We start from the raw sequence: 17,652 nt of genomic DNA, 5'->3' as shown, positions 1-17,652 counted from the left end.
TAGTTGAATGAAAACATGATTCCAAAATCTTTAAAGAACAAAACCTATCCAAAATAACATAAACAGAGGTAATAGAAAACCTTCAAAACATTAACTGAATAAATTATTGCAGTGGAATCAGGAATGAAGTGAGTCGAGCGCATTTAGTTAACATGACCAAAACTTAAGACTAAAGGAGGATGAGGAGCAGATAGTCTTGAGTTCTGGGAGAACATGAATCAAGGTTTTATGAAAACAATGTGAAACATGAAGCAAATCAATTCAAATATATATTTTTTAGTGTTGCCTGTGCTTTGAAGATATTTTAGATTTTAAGTGCTTTTGCTTTTGTTTTCTTTTGAATGTTTGAGTTTGTGTCAGTGCAGACATCCATAGTGGCTGCACCGACACAATGCAGTAACTATACTGCACCCCTACCAGGACACATTAAACAGAATTACACATTCATATGGTCTTTGTCCCTGTGATAGATTAGTTTCAGCTGACAAAGAAAAACATAAAATCATATAAGGTGGAGAAATAATGCATTTGTATGAAGCTCTGGAAGAAATTTGTTAAAGACCTTATTTACCATGTGAGTGATAAAACATCAGCCAAGCAGCTGTAGCTCACGCAGTAAAGAGCCAGATCTGGCTGGCTTTCATTTATGAGCAGAAAAACTGAAATTAACTTCCCCTAATTTCCCCACAGCCATGATCTTCCTGCTTCTCAATAATTTATACCATATTCTGCAACAAGGCATTAATGCAGCTCGCGCTACAAATAATGGTTGCTATTGGAGTGCAGGTTGCTGGTGTGGTGGAGGACACTTTCTCATTAGTATGACAGACTGAATGCTTAAAATGATCATAGGAAACAGCAGACTGGACACCATTTCTCTTGATAAGAGTCTTGAAGATCCCCTGATTGTCAATGATGAGTTCAAATTTGCCAATTTGTCAACATCAGATAAAGTTTTCATGTGACTTTGAAGTATATAACTCCTTTCACAGTAATAAAAAACATATATAACAACACAATTTCTTTTTTAAGCATAAATAAGCCTTGATGTTTATAATTGCTTATTGTATTTATTCCTGTTTCTCTGCTGAATAAACATGAGGATCATATCTTTAGCCACTCTTCAAAATGGGAAAAAAAAACATACGAAACAAAAACATACCATGTCCATTTAATTACTGAATTACTTATCTTAAACATAACCAATGATCCAATTTTGCTTATGCACAATTTTGAGTAACAAGTAAGAAGTCTGAAGCACCAAGAACTGTGATCAAAGCTGTAGAAAGTTTACCTTGACACCACACACAGTGAGGAGAATTTTAACAAAGAAGAAAAATTTACAATTGTATCTTTTTAATGAGGTTCAGGTATAAGTAATGTTCAGTGTGAAACAGCGAATGTGTAACAGGTACAGTCATAAAAAGTAGCTCTGCACTGGTGCAGTCATTTCAAAGAAAGCTGGAAAAATATTGTTATGTTACAACCAAAAACTCCAGTGTATTTTATTGGGACTTTATATTACAGATCAACACAAAGTAGTGTATAACAATCAACTGGTTCACTACAGCCATAAATACTTCCAGATAATTTAATTTAATCTGAATTATGTTTAAGTTGTAAATAGTTGGTAATAAGTTGGGGAGGAAGCTGTTTTTAGCACAAAATTAAAAGAAAATTACTCAAAATTGAACAGCAGAGGCACTTAGAGTGGACAAGGTGAACAGAGATGAGGAAAATAAGATAGAGAAATGAGATAAAGAGAGGGCAGATCATGAGATAAGGAAGGAGGGGGAGACAGAAGAGAGATTGGGGGCTGCTGAGCAGGAGAGGAGGCTTTGTAAATCTGACAGACCGGAGGTGCATTTGAATTCAGGCTGTGTTTCTCCTGCGCTAGCCGAATGTTACCCGGCTCTAGCATGGCAACAGAGAGGGACAGCACTTCAGCTGCAGCCTCTGCACACACACAGACACACACGTGCACAGACAGTCGCAACAGGATCGCAAAGAGTGACTCAGGTAAGCTGAAACGCCCCTGAAGAGACGGTACCCCTGTGGTGAAGGAAACAGCATGCGCAGCGAGAAGGAGAGATAGTGGTTGAGAAGGAGGAGGGGCTACAGGGCTGGAATCTTTAAGGAGGAAGAAAAGGAAGACTGAAGAGCACTGAACCTGAAACTGTCTGATTCTGGACTCCTACAGTGAGCTTAAGAGAGAGGGATGAGGACAAGATGGATGTGGAGAGTGATGCAGGATCTCTGACTAAACTAATGTGAGAAACTGAAGAGCGCTGAGAGACTCGCAGAGAAGAAAATGATATTTAGTTCCAGCAGCAGACTGTTCTCGGTGTTTGAACTGAAGTGCAGGCTGAAGGATTCTCAACAGGGGATGCTGAGACACTGATAGAGGTGAGGCGGGATGGAAGGGCAAATATGCAGACCGACAGATGAACCACCTGTTCTTTTAAAGATGAGGTGAGCATATTCACACCAAGAGATTTAGAAATCCCCCTGCTCTTCAGACTGACATATGCTGCATAGGTGGTGGATATCTAGATATATGCTGTGAGCCTCACCTGGACCAGGTCTCAAAAGAGGAAGCAGACACTTGACTCCCCAGGTGACCTCCCCTCTCTCTCCACCCCTTCGACAACTTGTGGACTTTGTAGATTGGAGTCTTCGTCTCTCACGGGATCCCTAAACTCCCTGATGAGCTCCTCTTCATGGACCATGAGAGTGAAATTTGTGAGCTGGTTTTAAGGTGACCAACCCCCCAACCCCCGGAGGCTCATCTGGCCTGTCCCCTTCTCTCCCTAAAACTTGATGTCTTGATGCATTGCTGTGGGCTGGGACACTGGCGGAGAGTGCAGTCCACCTATGTAAGTGGCAGCATCACCTGCAGGATCTATACGCACCCTTTTGATCGCATAGCAACAGTGGAGTCTTGCGGTGGGGTAGAGCGAAGGGACTACAGGGGGGTACAGCAGTTAATTCACTTATTCAGATGTGCATCGTCTTTCATCTGCAGTACGTTTGCATGCTCAATTACACAAACAGTGAGTTTAAACTGCGGACTCTTGCACTTTATTCTCTTCGTTTATCCTCAGCCGGGCTTTGATCTATTATGATAAAAAAAAAGAAAAGAATGTCATAATGTTTACTATGATAATTCAGATAGTTTTGTTTTCCAAAGTAATCCTCTTGTAACAGACATTGGAAGATTTTTTTACTGGTGTAAAGAGTTTGTAACTGGAAGCTTGTGGGCGTGACTCCTGTTGCCTACTAATCTGAGTATTGGTTTATATATGTGAGTGTGAATGTGTTAATGTGGCTTCAGTGTAAAGCACTTTGAGTAGTTAATATGACTGGAAAAGAGCTTCAGGCCACCTACCATTTGTATTAGTCACACACAAATGAATTAAAGTACCTTGCAAGAGAGTAAAGTAGATTTATTTTGGATAAGCTGCAGTTGACTGATTAATGTTTACCTGTAAAGACACCAAAAACAGTCATTTAATCTACAAAAAAATAAAGCTTGCCCCAGATTTTTTTTTGTGTGTATTTTTAGTATTCTGGCAATGTTTTTACACTTGTGGGTGTACTTGACAAAAAACTTTAATGGATAGTATACACTTGTTGAGTCTATTTGATTACTGATTCCTAACCATATATTTTTCAGATAAAAAACAAAGGCTTCTAATTTTTTTATTTTTTTTATTTTTTTGCATTAAGCTTGTGCAAATTCTGACAAATCCTGTCGTCCGTATCATGGACACACTTAGTGACTCTACATGACTTTGACTTTGTGATGAAACAGAGTTGTAACGTTTTGTGTTATTAGCATGTCATAACCTGAGCTACGGAGAGTTTATAGATATTGGTAAATTGCGGCTCTTCAAAATCCTGAAGAGCCCCAAGTGTGATCTTCATTCACTTGGATAGTTGCCAAAGTATTTAAAGTCTATCAATCAATATGTTTTGATGAAAGCATTTCTCACTGAAATCAAGTAAAATCAATACAGAAGTTTTTGAACCAGTTGAGATTCAAGTGGCTCAAGAGTAAGTAAAATAATATTGGCAGAAAATTGACAAGTGTGGGTTTACCAATCTGTTGATGACAGGACGAAACAGAAATGTCAGTCTTTTTTTTTCTTTTTTTTTCTTTCTGACTCTGTTCCCTTTTCTACTTTCCCTCTCTAACTTTCTCCTCCAACTCATCTTTACTTACTGCACGAGTTTTGCATGTGCCTCCACTTCTTTTGGTAATTCCTGTTAATGCTGATATTATGATGTTTATTAGAGCTGCGCATTTTGTGATGGCGTCAACTGCAGAAAACCTTATCGTCGCCATATTTTCCCCCGCATGAAGCTGGCTTACTGTTGGCCCTCGGCACTCTCTCGACTGTCAGCTTAAAGCCTTGCAGATTACCGCGCGCTGTAACTGCTGCATAGCATGAGTGCCCACCTCAGCACCAAGCCAGAAAAAAAAAAGGAGCTTAGAAAATCAGGTCGAATAAAAGCAGCGTCGCAACGACAAATGATACCTGCTGCTCACATTTGATGAAGGCTCATTGATGAATGTGTACGTAGGTGAGCATAGTTTGGTAAAGGCTGTTGAATATAAAAGCATCAATTGTTTCAAACAGAAAATCATATTTTATTGAATTGTGCTCTGCATTGTGTAGTAGTCTAAGCGAGAGCACTGTTACTGGAAACCCAACACAAAAGGTTGAGCTCAGTAAAGGTTAAACAGTTCAGATTTATTACCAATTTGTGCTATTTTTTCACTTTATAATCCTTCAGAAATACTTATGTGCCAATATTTATGAGTCACACGTCACTCTATGCTTCCATTTGAGTCTCTACTGCTCATAGAAACAGTCAGAGAGCTTACAAAACTCCCCAACATTTTTTCTGGTAATAAGTTCATGTTTTTTGGTATCTGAAAAACCAGCTGTTAGAAAAACTTCCTTATAACTAAGTCACAGTCAGTGGACGCTGTTCCGTTACCTAGCCAGCCCAAGGTAACCCAGCCTGTTACATAGCAACCCAAGAGGAGCTCCAGCATGTTTGGTCAGCTTGTTTTACTGCTGTATGTGCTGTACAACGACTGCTAGAAAAGATAAATTTTTTGTTGTTAAATTTCGCTTTTGTCATGATGTAGCGGTTGTAGAATGAACGCTGAGACCCAGATGATGGTGAATTTGACAAGTTTTTTTTTGTTTTGTTTTGTTTTTTTATGGGAGGAAACCCATAACTATGATGCTTAACAAGCCGATATAATTTTTTTACAAATGTGTCACAATTTAAAGGGAATAAAATAACAAAGCAAGATATATTGCCAGAGGAAAATTATTGCCCAGACATAAATGTTCTTCCTTTTTGTGCAAAGTTCGCTGCAGAGTTGCTCACATCATGTTTTGTCACTAACGCTCCAGAAAAGGCTCAATTTGAATGTGATTTTAAGTCTGGAAAAACAGGCGATCGTGTATAATTCCATTAATCTCTGACTCTACCAATCCTTCTCTTTCCCTGCCTGACCAATCAGAGGCTCATCGGCCAGATTACAATCACGGCACAAGATAACACAGGCAGGGACAGAAGCATGGAGGCTGAATAGGTTCATCCTCCCCCCTGTTGTTCTCTGTTTGACATAGTATGGAATGGAAACAAGACATTAGAGAGAAAACAATGTTTTTCTTTAATCTAAAGCTGGAGATCAGCACCCTGCCCTCCAACCTGCTGTGCTCTTTTCCAACTGGTTGATTTCACCTTACTCAGTTTCCCATCATCGCTCTTCCTCACTGTTCTTCTTCCTTCATCTCTTTCCCCCCAGATGTTAGGAGGGCAAAGTTGACTGTTTGCAGGTTTTTTTTTTGTTTTGTTTTGTTTTGTTTTTTTTTTTCTCATAACATTTTAAGCCGTGCTTCAGATAGACGTTTACCTTCATATTCTCAGGGATGTTAGTCATTTAAGGGTGATCAGGTGACCATCAACAAGGAAGAAGAAGAGGATGATTCAGGCAGAAGACGGAGGGAACTTTATGCAAGTTCTATTTCTGCCTCTGACAGCTACTTCTGGAGCTCGTCTTTGTTTCTCTTTGGCTCCCACTCTTCCTCGTCTTCCTCCTCCTCCTCCTCCTTGCAGAACGTTTCGCTGGGTCTGATGGGCAGCCGAGGCTTCAGGCAGATGTAAATCTGGGGAGGTTTGTTGGCAAAGGGGGCAGACAGTGGAGGATGGAGGATGTTGCCACAGCTGCTAAATGCAGTCTGGGCGTCTTTGCATGTGACTGAGTCTGTCGGGAGTCGGGTTCTCTGCCTTTCCACCTGCGGGCCATGTCCAAATTGCTGAAGGCAAAGAACGTCTCCTGGGTGAGTATTGGCTCCTTATCTGGTAGGATGTGGGGAGGAGTGAAACGAGGACAGAGGGGGAGAGTTGTTACTGGATTTAAAAGACTTTTTCTTGCTGTTAGCGTTATCTGGTCAAAAGAGGTTTATTACAGTTTTTACAAAGAGATTATTTTTCTACCCACATACTAATTTGTAATTTACCATTTTGGAAGGTATTTCTTTGCGCGTCAGCAGTTTTGTGTGGAACAGTTGTGCAGCCAAAGATGATTAAAAGGGATAGTTCCGATTTTTTTTTACCATATAGTCTGGGGAAAAAAGGACTGCAAGTTGTTGACATTTTAGCTGCAGTAGATGACAGCAGAGAGGGCGAAAAGCGGACTTTTACTGTCTTAAGACAAATTCAGTCTCAACAACACAGTTTTTCACGTCCATATTATTGCAGGTTATTTTCAAAAGATTTTTTGTCAAACAAACGCCACACAAATCCTGCTGCTTTTAGTTTTTCTAGTTGAGTAATAAAAATGAACTTTTTTCCCCTTTTATTAAAATAAAAGGGGAAAAAAACTGACCAAACTAAACTGGCTGAGTACAAAGTACTTAAAATATAATAACTCTTGGTAGAATCTGTCAGCAGGTGTTTGCATTAACTGAGAAATTAGTCTCTAAGATCAGAGTGAAAGAAATGGGCCCTAATCATTGCAGATTTTTGTTTAATTTGGCCACAATTGGATTTTTTTCAAGCCTAAATGGCCTGTTGACCTGGGGCCACAGCCTCTTCATCAGATTTATGTCCAGACATTGACTAGGCCATTCCAAAGCATTTTCAGCCATTTAGATGTGGACTTGCAAGTCTGCTTTATATATATTTCTGATGCATGACCCAAGCACTTGAGCATAAACATGGATAAGTTATTATCAGTGACAGTTACCTTACCTGAAGAGGGCAGATTTCATAATAGACATCTTTCCAGAAAGTATGTATGTACTGAGAATGCCAGATGCTGTACCACTCTGCCTCATCAGCAGATTCGACAGAACAGCTGTTAGTGAGTTTGAAGTCTGAAGACAAGTTTTGGAACGAAGACAAAACCTGGAAAGCACAGAAACACATCATCTGTATGTCTGTCAGCAGATACAAAAGCCGATACAAAAGCGTTCTCTGCTATTGGTGGAGCTACAGTTGATAGATAAGTTGTAGCAAATGATGCCGATGGGCACGGCCCAGATTAATCGGTGGGTGTGGCTCCTCTTGTTCAGCTGAAACAATTGTTAGAGTTCTAATATCTGCTGACACAATCTTGTATCCCAATGATGAGAACATTTTCAGTGTGTGTTCCTTTGATGAGCTAAAGTCAGCTGAAACAGATGGTGATCAACCAACTAGCTATTAGCTTTCCTCTGCTCCGAGGATCACACCCTCCTACCAAGGCAAACAGAAACTTCAGCTGCATTAGAGAGCCAGATTGTGGAAGACAATTATTCATCTCAAATCGGGGAAAATGGGTGTAACTTAATTGCCACAGTTTAAAATGGCAAACTAAGCACAGCATTTTGGCTTCATGGAGACAGGGTTCTGTTTTTAGACTGGAGGCAGATGTACGTTAGTGAGCTGTATGGACAAAGTGGAGGACTGAGTGAGAGGTTAGGATCTGGAGCTTTGCCGGTAATTGTGCGTGCCATCCATTTCGGGCCCAGCAGCCCAATCATGCATTTCTGGCCTCAAATAACAACACACACTCACATGCAAGCGCACTGATTGTAAGAGGCTTAGTGACGGAGGCTTGTTTATGAATGTGTGAGCGGACATGTGCATATGGACACGTGTGATAGAGTGGATAAGCCAGGGGATGACAGTAGTGGGCTCTGAGGAGATGTATGAGTTTCAGAAATTTAATGAATGTTGCACATTTTATGAGGGTATTAAACTCTTTCAGGTGAATTGGGAGAACTTCTTAATATGTTACCAGAGATAAGGGAGTGGAAAGAACATTCAGTTTCTCTTACCTTTTTTTTTCCTTATAAATGAGTAGCGTTTTTAAAGATTATAAAGTAATTTGTCTAGAAAAAAATACCAACATTTACTTGGTAAAAACTTGGAAACTTTATCTGAGCTATTTTTATGAGGATGCTCTTCTGAACACAAATCCTGGACATTGTTTGCCTTTTGCTCATTTTTCTTCATATTTTACTGAACAGGCTACACAGCATTCTTCGGTGGTCAGGTACATATGTGGAATTGAAACTGAAGCAGCCAAAGCCAAAAGAAAATCCCCCAAAAGCCTCCTGAACATAACAACTGTATGAGTGTATAAAAATGTAGTAAAGAGATAATTGGGATTGATTTAAAATATTTTAACAGTAGAACTGGTGTGAAATAGACCAGAAATGTGTTATTAAATGTTATTTAAAAAAAATCACTGAATTCTAGCAAACTATTTGTGCAAACTTGTCAAAGCAGTCACTGTGGGGAAAAACGCATTAGAATCAGCCCACATACAACAGTCTCTGTCTTGTGTGTTTTGGCTGCTTATTAATATTACTATCTCCAAAATCTATTTTTACAACTAGATTTGGCAGCTATAACTGCTCTGGCACTGGCTTGCCCAGTCAAAGCTGAAATACAACTGACTCTAAACCAGCCTGGATTGATGGGAGTTTCTTTTTCATAGTGTATATAGAACCTTATTTGTCACCTTAAGACAAAAGAATTATACACAAGGAAATATAATTCTCTTGAATGCAAAATTCAAAGCAGCGTGTTTATTTATATAAAGTGGTAATGAAGTGCTCGGAAAAAAGGAAATGCAAAACTCACCTATTAGCTCCAGCTCTGTAAGACTGGCTTAAGAGCGCCAGTATGAATTGATTTTCATGCATTACTGCAGATTTTAGGTGTGGATTCTGAATTTGCAACTAAAACACATATGAATGATTTGATCTAAACTAGATCTTTGAAGCTCTTTGCAGAATACCCACATTTATTCTGAGATAATTATATTCCTTTAGAATGTTGTTTTGAGAACATCTTTGTGGAACCCTAAAACAAATGCATACCATACTCGTAGTGTACTTTGCAAAGGTCTTAAAGATTATTTTCTTTACAGTTAAATTTAACTTTGGGTCCATCATAAAATGAACAGAAAACACATTTAGGTATGTGGCTGTAAAATGGCAGACTGTGAAACGGCTTAGGGGGAGCTGCTCTGTTTTATGGGTGTGATTCTGTTTGTTTTGGTATCAATATTTAGAAGAGGAGGAGTTTTGAAGGCCAAGGAGAAGATAATGACAGGATTAGAAACCAGACTACCAAGGACAGACAGGAGGCCCCAAGAAATATAAGAGCATCTGGTTCAGGGCCTTCTTAACATTAATATAAATGATTCCTGCTGGCTAATAAAATTAACAGAAGTAGGTTTTTTTTAAAGAGAGGGGAGATCTGAAATTGTCAAATTGCTATAAAAACTGTGGCAAAGATTTGGATTCAGATCACATACACTGCCTGTGTCTGTGACTACAGAGATTTTGTACTTTAGTACTTTAGGCACACATTTGTGTCTGACCCGGAGGTCACAGGCTTGGGCCAAGCTGACAACAGACACAGAGCTTTCTTTTCCATTTTCAATTATGTAACGTCTCATCTGTGTCTCTCCCAGAGGACTTTAGTACCCCACTGCATCGCCCATCTGCTGATGTACCCTGCACAGTTGTGGATAGGAACCAGCTGCAGTGACCAATGGGTCTTGCTGCATCAACTACTTTAGAAGAGTGGTGAATGTAGCAGCCAAAACATTTGATTTAGAAAAGTGAAAGTGAAGAAACAAATGAATAACATGTAACACAACGCTTAGATACAGTCTATTAGGGTTTTAATTACTATCTTTAAAAAAACAACAACAACAAAAAAAACTTTAGATTAGGATGGCATAAGTACTCAGAACCAATTTGAATGCTCTGAATACAGATTCTTTAAAGCAAAACACACTTTGGGTAACACTTTATTTGAAGGGGGGTGAATAAGACTGACATGACACTGACATAAAAACCTGTCATGAACATGAATAAGCCTTCATGAATATTTATGACCCTTGTCATAAAGCGCCATTCAGTAAATTATGACAATTTTAATACAAAGTTGACATTATTCAAAATGCCTTTGTTATGACAACTTGACATTAACCAAGAAATCATCACTGATGTAATTTTTTTTATAAAAGTATTACTGATTGCACTTTAAAAATGAGGTAACTTTATGTTATTAAAGGTAAAGTTTAAGCATGTTTATTACAGTGTCATGTCAGTCTTATTCACCCCCCTTCAAATAAAGTGTTACCAAACTTTGTTTTATTAAATTAGAAAAGGCACAAGGAAGATTTTTTTGAATAATCTCTAAAACACGGAAACAATTTATTTAGTGCTTGTATCTATAATGTAAATTAGATTATTTCATATTTAAGCATGTACTTAATTACTCATTTACATTATAATTTGAGGCTCTTTTGGCTCTTGCAGGGGTCTAGCCCAGTGCGCCACTCATGTGAGAACCGCCACCGGTAGTCCTTCTCCCAGGCTTCTGCAGCGATGTCCCGCCATATGCAGTCCACGCAGTGAAGGGATAACCTCATGATATAACAATCATTCTGGGTGTGTGTGTGTGTGTGGGTGTGTGTGTGTGTGTGCAGCTGAACACAGTGTTAGTGGTGAGAAAATCTCATGATTACTCCTTCCGGATGAGGAATGCTGGGTTTGTCTGTTGTCCTGAGCTGTAAACAGGGCGCACAAAGGCATTTTCTATTGCCTGATTTTTAATTCCATCTCTCTCCCCTGGAGCCGGGCCAAAAATATTCTCATTTGTGCAGCCAGACCCCAGGAAGTCGCACGGGATGCACAAACACATTCATCAAGCGTCACACTAGCCGAGGATGAAATCTGCAGCACAAACGAGACGTTTCTCACCTTGAAATATTTCTGGATTTATGGAGCGCACGCACGGGCAGGTTGGGACAACAACTTTGACGTGGTCGGGAGCCTGAGGTCAGAGTGAGCGGTGTGCGGCGCAACAGATGCCACACTGAGAAATAAGCCTTTAATACCCAGAGGACTCTGGAAAGGGTAACTACCCTCAACTCAACACGGTGCAGCTTCCAAACTCTTCTCCAGTGCCGTCCTGCGCGTCGCGATTCGTTTTGGGAAATTTTACGCTCAAAACAGCGCGTAAAGAGCGGACTTTTCTTTGCGCAGAGATCGATCCGTTGTGACACATTAAGCGGAAGTAAGCGCGTTCTCATGGCATGCTTTATGTATCACTCACTGGAGCCAGGTGACCGGTGAAGTCAGCTCGTTAGGATAACGCAGGTGGACACTTTTAACCAACGATGCCGCCCAAAAAGAAGGTAAAATTCCCAGGATTCTCTTGATTTGCTTCCTCTTTTTTTTCTTTTCTTTTACCTGTATCTGCATGGGTGTATCTGTGAGTGTGTGCTGAACAGGAAGCGTAAAAAAAAAGACACCATCTGTTGCACTGGGCGTTAATCCCGTCTGCGAGGCCTTTCCATATCATTGCACCCACTATAACAGCCACAGCGCTGCAGGGGCAGAGAGTTGCGTTTCCACATGCTTGTACCATGCCATGTGTCCTGCTGAATGACAGGCTTCAGAGAGTTGCATAACTAATAGTCTGAGGATCAGAGGGATTAAATCTCTTTCCTTGATTTTTCTCTCTCATATTGTGGGAATTGCCAGTGGCTGACTGAATTCCCATTTGCTTCAGCATTGAAGCAGCAGCAAATGGATTCAGGAACAACTGGGGAATAGGGACTGCACAGAGTTAAACTGATCAAACTTTGCTGAAAGGAAAGTTTTGATCAGTTCTGGCTTGAAGCTGTAACAGTATCTGTTTATTTTTTATTCTGACAACTTTCTCTATAAAGACAAACTAATTTACTTAATAAACATCAATATACACCACTCCATACTTTATTGTAATTGATCTGGCTTTTCTGCAATTGACCAACACAAAGTAGTTCATAATTACATAGTGGAAGAACAATATTTTATGTTTTTTTTTTTTTTTTGCTTATTTATTTATTTATTACAAATAATTTAAGAAGCAGTTTATTTTTCTACTTAGTCACATTTCCTGTAATAGGCCTAAATGAAATGCAGCTCAACCAATTGGCTTCAGAATCATTGGTTAGTGAGTCCAAAAAAAAACTGTCTCTAATTGCTTAAGAGGTTTCTACATTATAAAATAAATTGCATTATGAAGACCAAAAAAAAAAAAAAGTCTGATCTAGTTCTGAAGTTCTGAAAAAACTGACAAGGAGAGTAATTTTTTATTTACCAGCCAAGAAGCTGGTTGCACTGGAGGAGCTATAGAGATCCACTGTATGGAGGTTTAACTTGCAGAAGTAAAACAACCCTGAACATTCACCCAGAGCTGCAACGAAATGACTCAGATCAAAACTTACGCTTTAGAATGGTCCAGTCAAACTCCAGGCATAAATCCAGTTGAGCATCTGTATCAAGACTTTAAAACTGATGTTCAGAGATGCTCTTTATCCAATATGGCATAGCTTAGGCATTTTTGATAAGAGAGTGGGCAACAATTTCCCCTCTAAATGTGCAAAATTGGTAGAGACAAAATATTTGCACATGTAATTGTAGGGAAAGGTTGTCCTACAAATTATTGACTCAAGTGAACCTAGTGCTAACACAACTATTTTCAGATATGTATTTGTAAGGCCAATCCAAATCTGAAGTGTAGTCATGGTGTGTCCACTGTATGTCACTAACTTTATCCAATGTATGTATTTATATTTTACCAAACTCAAAACATTGAATATTGCAGAACCTGCAGTCTGTTGATGCAGGAGACAGGAAAGCATAAATGCATTCGGTGAACCGGCAAATAACAAAACAGGAACTTTTCATTTGATTTATTTACTCAGTAAGTTAATTATGAGCTTACTGTCCACTGAACCCAGCCCAAACATTTTTTTTCAAAGTCTCTCTCTGTTGTTGAAGTGACTTTTTCCTCAATCTTTTACTCATATTGTTTAGCCTTAGACACTCATTTGTTGTGTTTAACTTCAAGTTTAAAAAAACAAAAAAAGTTAGAAAATAAATGAATAAAAAAAAAAAATCTTTCACTGGGTGGCCTACTGTTTTGGACTGCAGCAGGTTTGGCCCACTGCTTGTTACTTAGAATAGGAAAAGCCTCTTAGTAGTTGTTACTGGGGTATTACACTATCTGTTCCACTCCCAAGCATGAAGAGGAGCAATAAGACTCAGAGCTGTCTGTTAGGTTTCAGTATCTGTAGTTAGACCTGTTTTCAGTTTAAATGTTTTTTTTTCCACTCTCTCTCTCTCTCTCTCTCTCTCTCTCTGTGTGTATGATGTGCTATCATTACTTTGTGGCTACGAACTACAGTCGAGTTGCAGATAGTTTCAGGTACAGGTAGTTCAAATATAATTGGAAATTATTTCTAAGAAGAATAAGATTTTTCTTTTTCCCCTAGTGATATCCATACAAAAGGACAGACCTCCCTCTTTCCAGCCAATATTACATCACACTGTATCATGTGCAGAGATGAGGGACATCCAGAGCTATATCTATTAAACGAGCCAAAAAAGTCAGGCATTAAATTATATTGATACAGTTAATGGAGTCTGTGTCTGTGAGTGATGATGGAGCTTGAACTTGTGGGCTCATAGTCACAGGAAGCAGGGTTGGCAGTCTGTGTGGAATTTGCATTTGTGTCTGTGGACCTAAATCCTAGATTGACGCATGCTATCTTAATCTCCTTACACAGAGACAATCAGAGACCCGGACAGACACAGAAAGAAAATGTGAGCGAGAGAAAAGGCTTAGGACACACACAGCTTTTCTCCTAGAAGATCTTTTAGTCATTATTCTGTCTCTGGTGCTATGATGTTGGTTTTGCTTTTTTTTTCTTCTGATGATTAACTGGGCAATGATAACAGTAAATATTGGAAACTATAAAATGTTTCCAAAGGAAAGAGAATGTGCTTAGTCATTGTTTTATAAGAAACTGAGACACATCGGGGTGCTTAACCTCAGGACAGCAACAAAAAGTGGTAACAGAGTTTAGCTACATTTCTTAAAAGTAGTATAATGAATACACCTTAATATTTATTCAGGCTTTCACATCTCTTATCGTCAAGGTCTACTTCTTATTTTTATGCCATATTTTGTGCTGGTCACGCATAAAACCACTGATGGGTAACGTGTTTAACAATGACTATCCCTTCATCAGGCACCTATTAGTGGGTGAGATACTACGGGCAGCAAGCAACCATTTTGTCCTCAAAGCTGAATTGTTTGAAATAGTAAAAAGAAAGAGCCAGTGTAATAATTTTAACTTTTGTCACTTCAGATAAAAGCAGGAGGCTGTAAAACAAAGCAGGGATATTTCAACCATGAGACTAACAAGTTCTTAGGAGGTGAAATGTGGACTTACAGAAACATTTGCTGCTTGTTCAGAAAGGAAGAACCAACAATCACCCAGCGACAACATCACCTAATCTCATACTACATTAGTCAGATGTTTTACTCTCCTTTGAATGCTTAAAACTGAAAATATTACTGATGGGATTAACTACTGATTATTATCTGACCAGTTTGGAGCAATCCTAGTGCAGCAATTAACAATTTTTTCTTTCTATTATATTATTGAATCTATACTGATTGCTTTGGCTAAATCTGAACACATATATGATGTTTTAAAAGAACAGCATAATAGAAACAAGCATTTTCTTACTCTATATGTCCCTTTTTATGAAGCGTGGTCATAGATCCAGATCATTTTTATCTTAAATATTTGGTTTGTGACTTCCGGCAGAGTTTGTTGTCTATAATCACGCTTATAATTTTTTTATTCACGTTGATATCCACTCAAACATTATTTCCCAATTTGCCTTTATGCCACCAAATACCTTAAATTTAGGATTACCTTAATTTAATGGAAGTTTAATAATCCCAATCCACACATTCCACGTTGTCAATTCCCTTTCTATGATTTTCACTGACACTTTTATACATTTCATCATATATATGGTGGAAAACCTATCAATTGTACTGTGTGCACTATTAATCCTATTACTTCAGAATGCAACAATACTGTTGTATTGTTAAACAATACTGTTTAACAATACTGTTTAACAATCTTGTTAAACTATTTTCAAACAAGCTGTACAAGCCAGTTTGCTAATTGTTTAAATGAGTAATAGGATATTGAAAATGTCATGTGAAAGCTGCCTTATCTACTCCAAAGTAACATCAGGCAGAGGGCACACAGCCAGTCTTCTTCAGACAAATTATGCAAGGCAGCTGATGAAACAGGGATCGGAGAAAAGTGTATTGGAGAGCACACATTATGCAAATGAGCAAATGTTAATGACCAAATGACTGTGTGGCAAAGAAATCCTCACAGTCGTTTGAATAATTCACCAAACGTTAATGAGCGGCAAATGAACAATAAGAGGACAATAAGAGCACCGTTGTAATTAGATAAAAAATGATAATATTCCCTTTGATGCTGGAAAAAAAAAACAGTATACAGAGATCTGGGCATACTTCCAACTGGTGGATTTTATTAGTCACAATTAGATTAGTAAACTGTTGCACTGACTTTAAAACAGAAAAGCATTGACCAACATGGAGACAGAGGATGTTAATGCATCGACGTTCTTTGAAAATATCTGTAGAGCAGATCTTAAAACATCCATCCATGCATGATCTGTACCGGCTTGTCCTTGCAGAATTGCGGGGGCGCTAGTGTCCATGTCCAGTGGTCATTGGGCAAACGGCAGGATACACCCTGGGCAGGTCGCCAGTCCATCACAGGGCAACACAGAGAGACACACAAGATAAACAACCAGCCACACAAACACACAGTTTATACACATTTGATGTATCAACACACAGCAGCTGTAAGGGGATAATGTCTTATATCCCTTTTACAGCATCCAGTATGAATTAAAGGTCTAAAATTTCTTCATAAGAGATTTTTTTTTTTTTTTTTTTAAGTTGTTATAATGGGAGACTTAGCTTTTCCTGTGGGCGATGTTTGTGTTTAGGTGACAAATTTCTCTGAATGGTTGCTATGGAAACATCTCCCCATCTGTTAAATTAGTGTGCAACAAGAAAACCATCTTTAGATAGAAAACTCTACAAATCGTATGTTTATGTTTTATTTTTTTTAAACGTTGGAGATTGTAATTTGGCTTCAATCCTTCACTTAACCAAAGGTTCAGAAGAATTTTTGTTTTGCTGTTTTTTTTTTGTTTTTGTTTTTGTTTTTTTTTGTTTTTTTGGAAACCTAACTGTTTTTCTAGAAATGTAAACAAATGTTGGACTTAATGAGAATAACACTCGTGAAAACTGAATGGGAATACAGCAAAAGTTTATAGTAAAGTATGCAAATCAGAAGATGAATGGTGAGGCTGTCAAAATTAGGTGTGAAATAAGCACTCGAGTATTTTTCTTTCCCACATTGGAGAGGCTGTGTCTCACAACTTCAGGAGTCAATGAAAACCAAAAACATTGCCTGCTACTATTCTAATGTGATGACACCAGATTCTAGATTGATTTCTTTTTTAAAACTGTGAAATTGACCAGGAAAGGCATACCCACTGCTATTATCTTTAATGTAGCAGTACCCCTTATGTTTGCATTTCTTAAAGACCCAGTCTACATTTTAGTTCGCCCTCTTAAGGAATGGCAGGGCTACAGGTCAGCCAGTTGGCTCCTCTGATTATTTCCTATTAGGGATTTTCATCTTCCCAATGAGAGGCTTCCTTCCTAATGCACTTCTCTGGCATACACCAAAAGAGCTGTGTAAACACTTTTGAACGGAAAAGGAGTCACCTTCAGGTTGAACATCATGGAATCCAGTTTTACTTGCTCTCATTATCTTTGTCCTTCACTTTACTTCGCCTATGCTTTCCTTGCCTCAAATACTTTCTCATGCATTTGTTGCTGTTGTTTCAGTTTGCTTCAGTAGTGGACAACTGCATATGAAATGTGGCAGTCTTATGTTTTTTGTGTACAACAGTAAAATCATTCTGGAGGTTTCTCTCCCTGTCCGCTGCAACTGAGAGGCGCTCAAACAGCACACCACCAAAAGCAGCAAGTAGGAGACGATGTAGACAGAATGGGAGACAGAGTTCAAGTGACTTTAAAGCATCAGTTAGCTGCCTCTTTTTTATTATTTTTCTTTTGATGCCTTTTCAAGGCCATTTTCAAACACTGGTGTTTGTTAAATAATGGACAGACTACTGGGAG

At 38.7% G+C, this 17,652-nt stretch overlaps 1 protein-coding gene across 5 annotated transcripts in view; it reads left to right on the top strand.

The window, feature by feature from the left end:
- Positions 1-1,559: 1,559 nt before the first annotated feature.
- cacnb2b (calcium channel, voltage-dependent, beta 2b) overlaps positions 1,560-17,652 on the top strand; it is a 30,063-nt gene continuing 13,970 nt past the window's right edge. The window contains exon 1 of one of the 5 annotated variants that reach the window (XM_016669795.1): positions 1,560-2,876. In XM_016669795.1, the coding sequence (XP_016525281.1) occupies positions 2,829-2,876 (48 nt within the window). In that variant the 5' untranslated portion in view covers positions 1,560-2,828. Of the gene's footprint in view, positions 2,877-5,198; positions 6,369-11,018; positions 11,738-17,652 lie in introns of those variants that run through there. The other 4 variants (XM_016669796.1, XM_016669797.1, XM_007548514.2 and 1 more) reach the window with 4 other exon arrangements.

The sequence above is a fragment of the Poecilia formosa genome, unplaced genomic scaffold (genome assembly GCF_000485575.1).
Source record: "Poecilia formosa unplaced genomic scaffold, Poecilia_formosa-5.1.2 Scaffold27, whole genome shotgun sequence".
NCBI classification, from domain to species: Eukaryota; Metazoa; Chordata; class Actinopteri; order Cyprinodontiformes; family Poeciliidae; genus Poecilia; species Poecilia formosa.
Note: the sequence above shows the minus strand (reverse complement) of the source record. Positions and strands in the feature narration are given on the sequence as shown.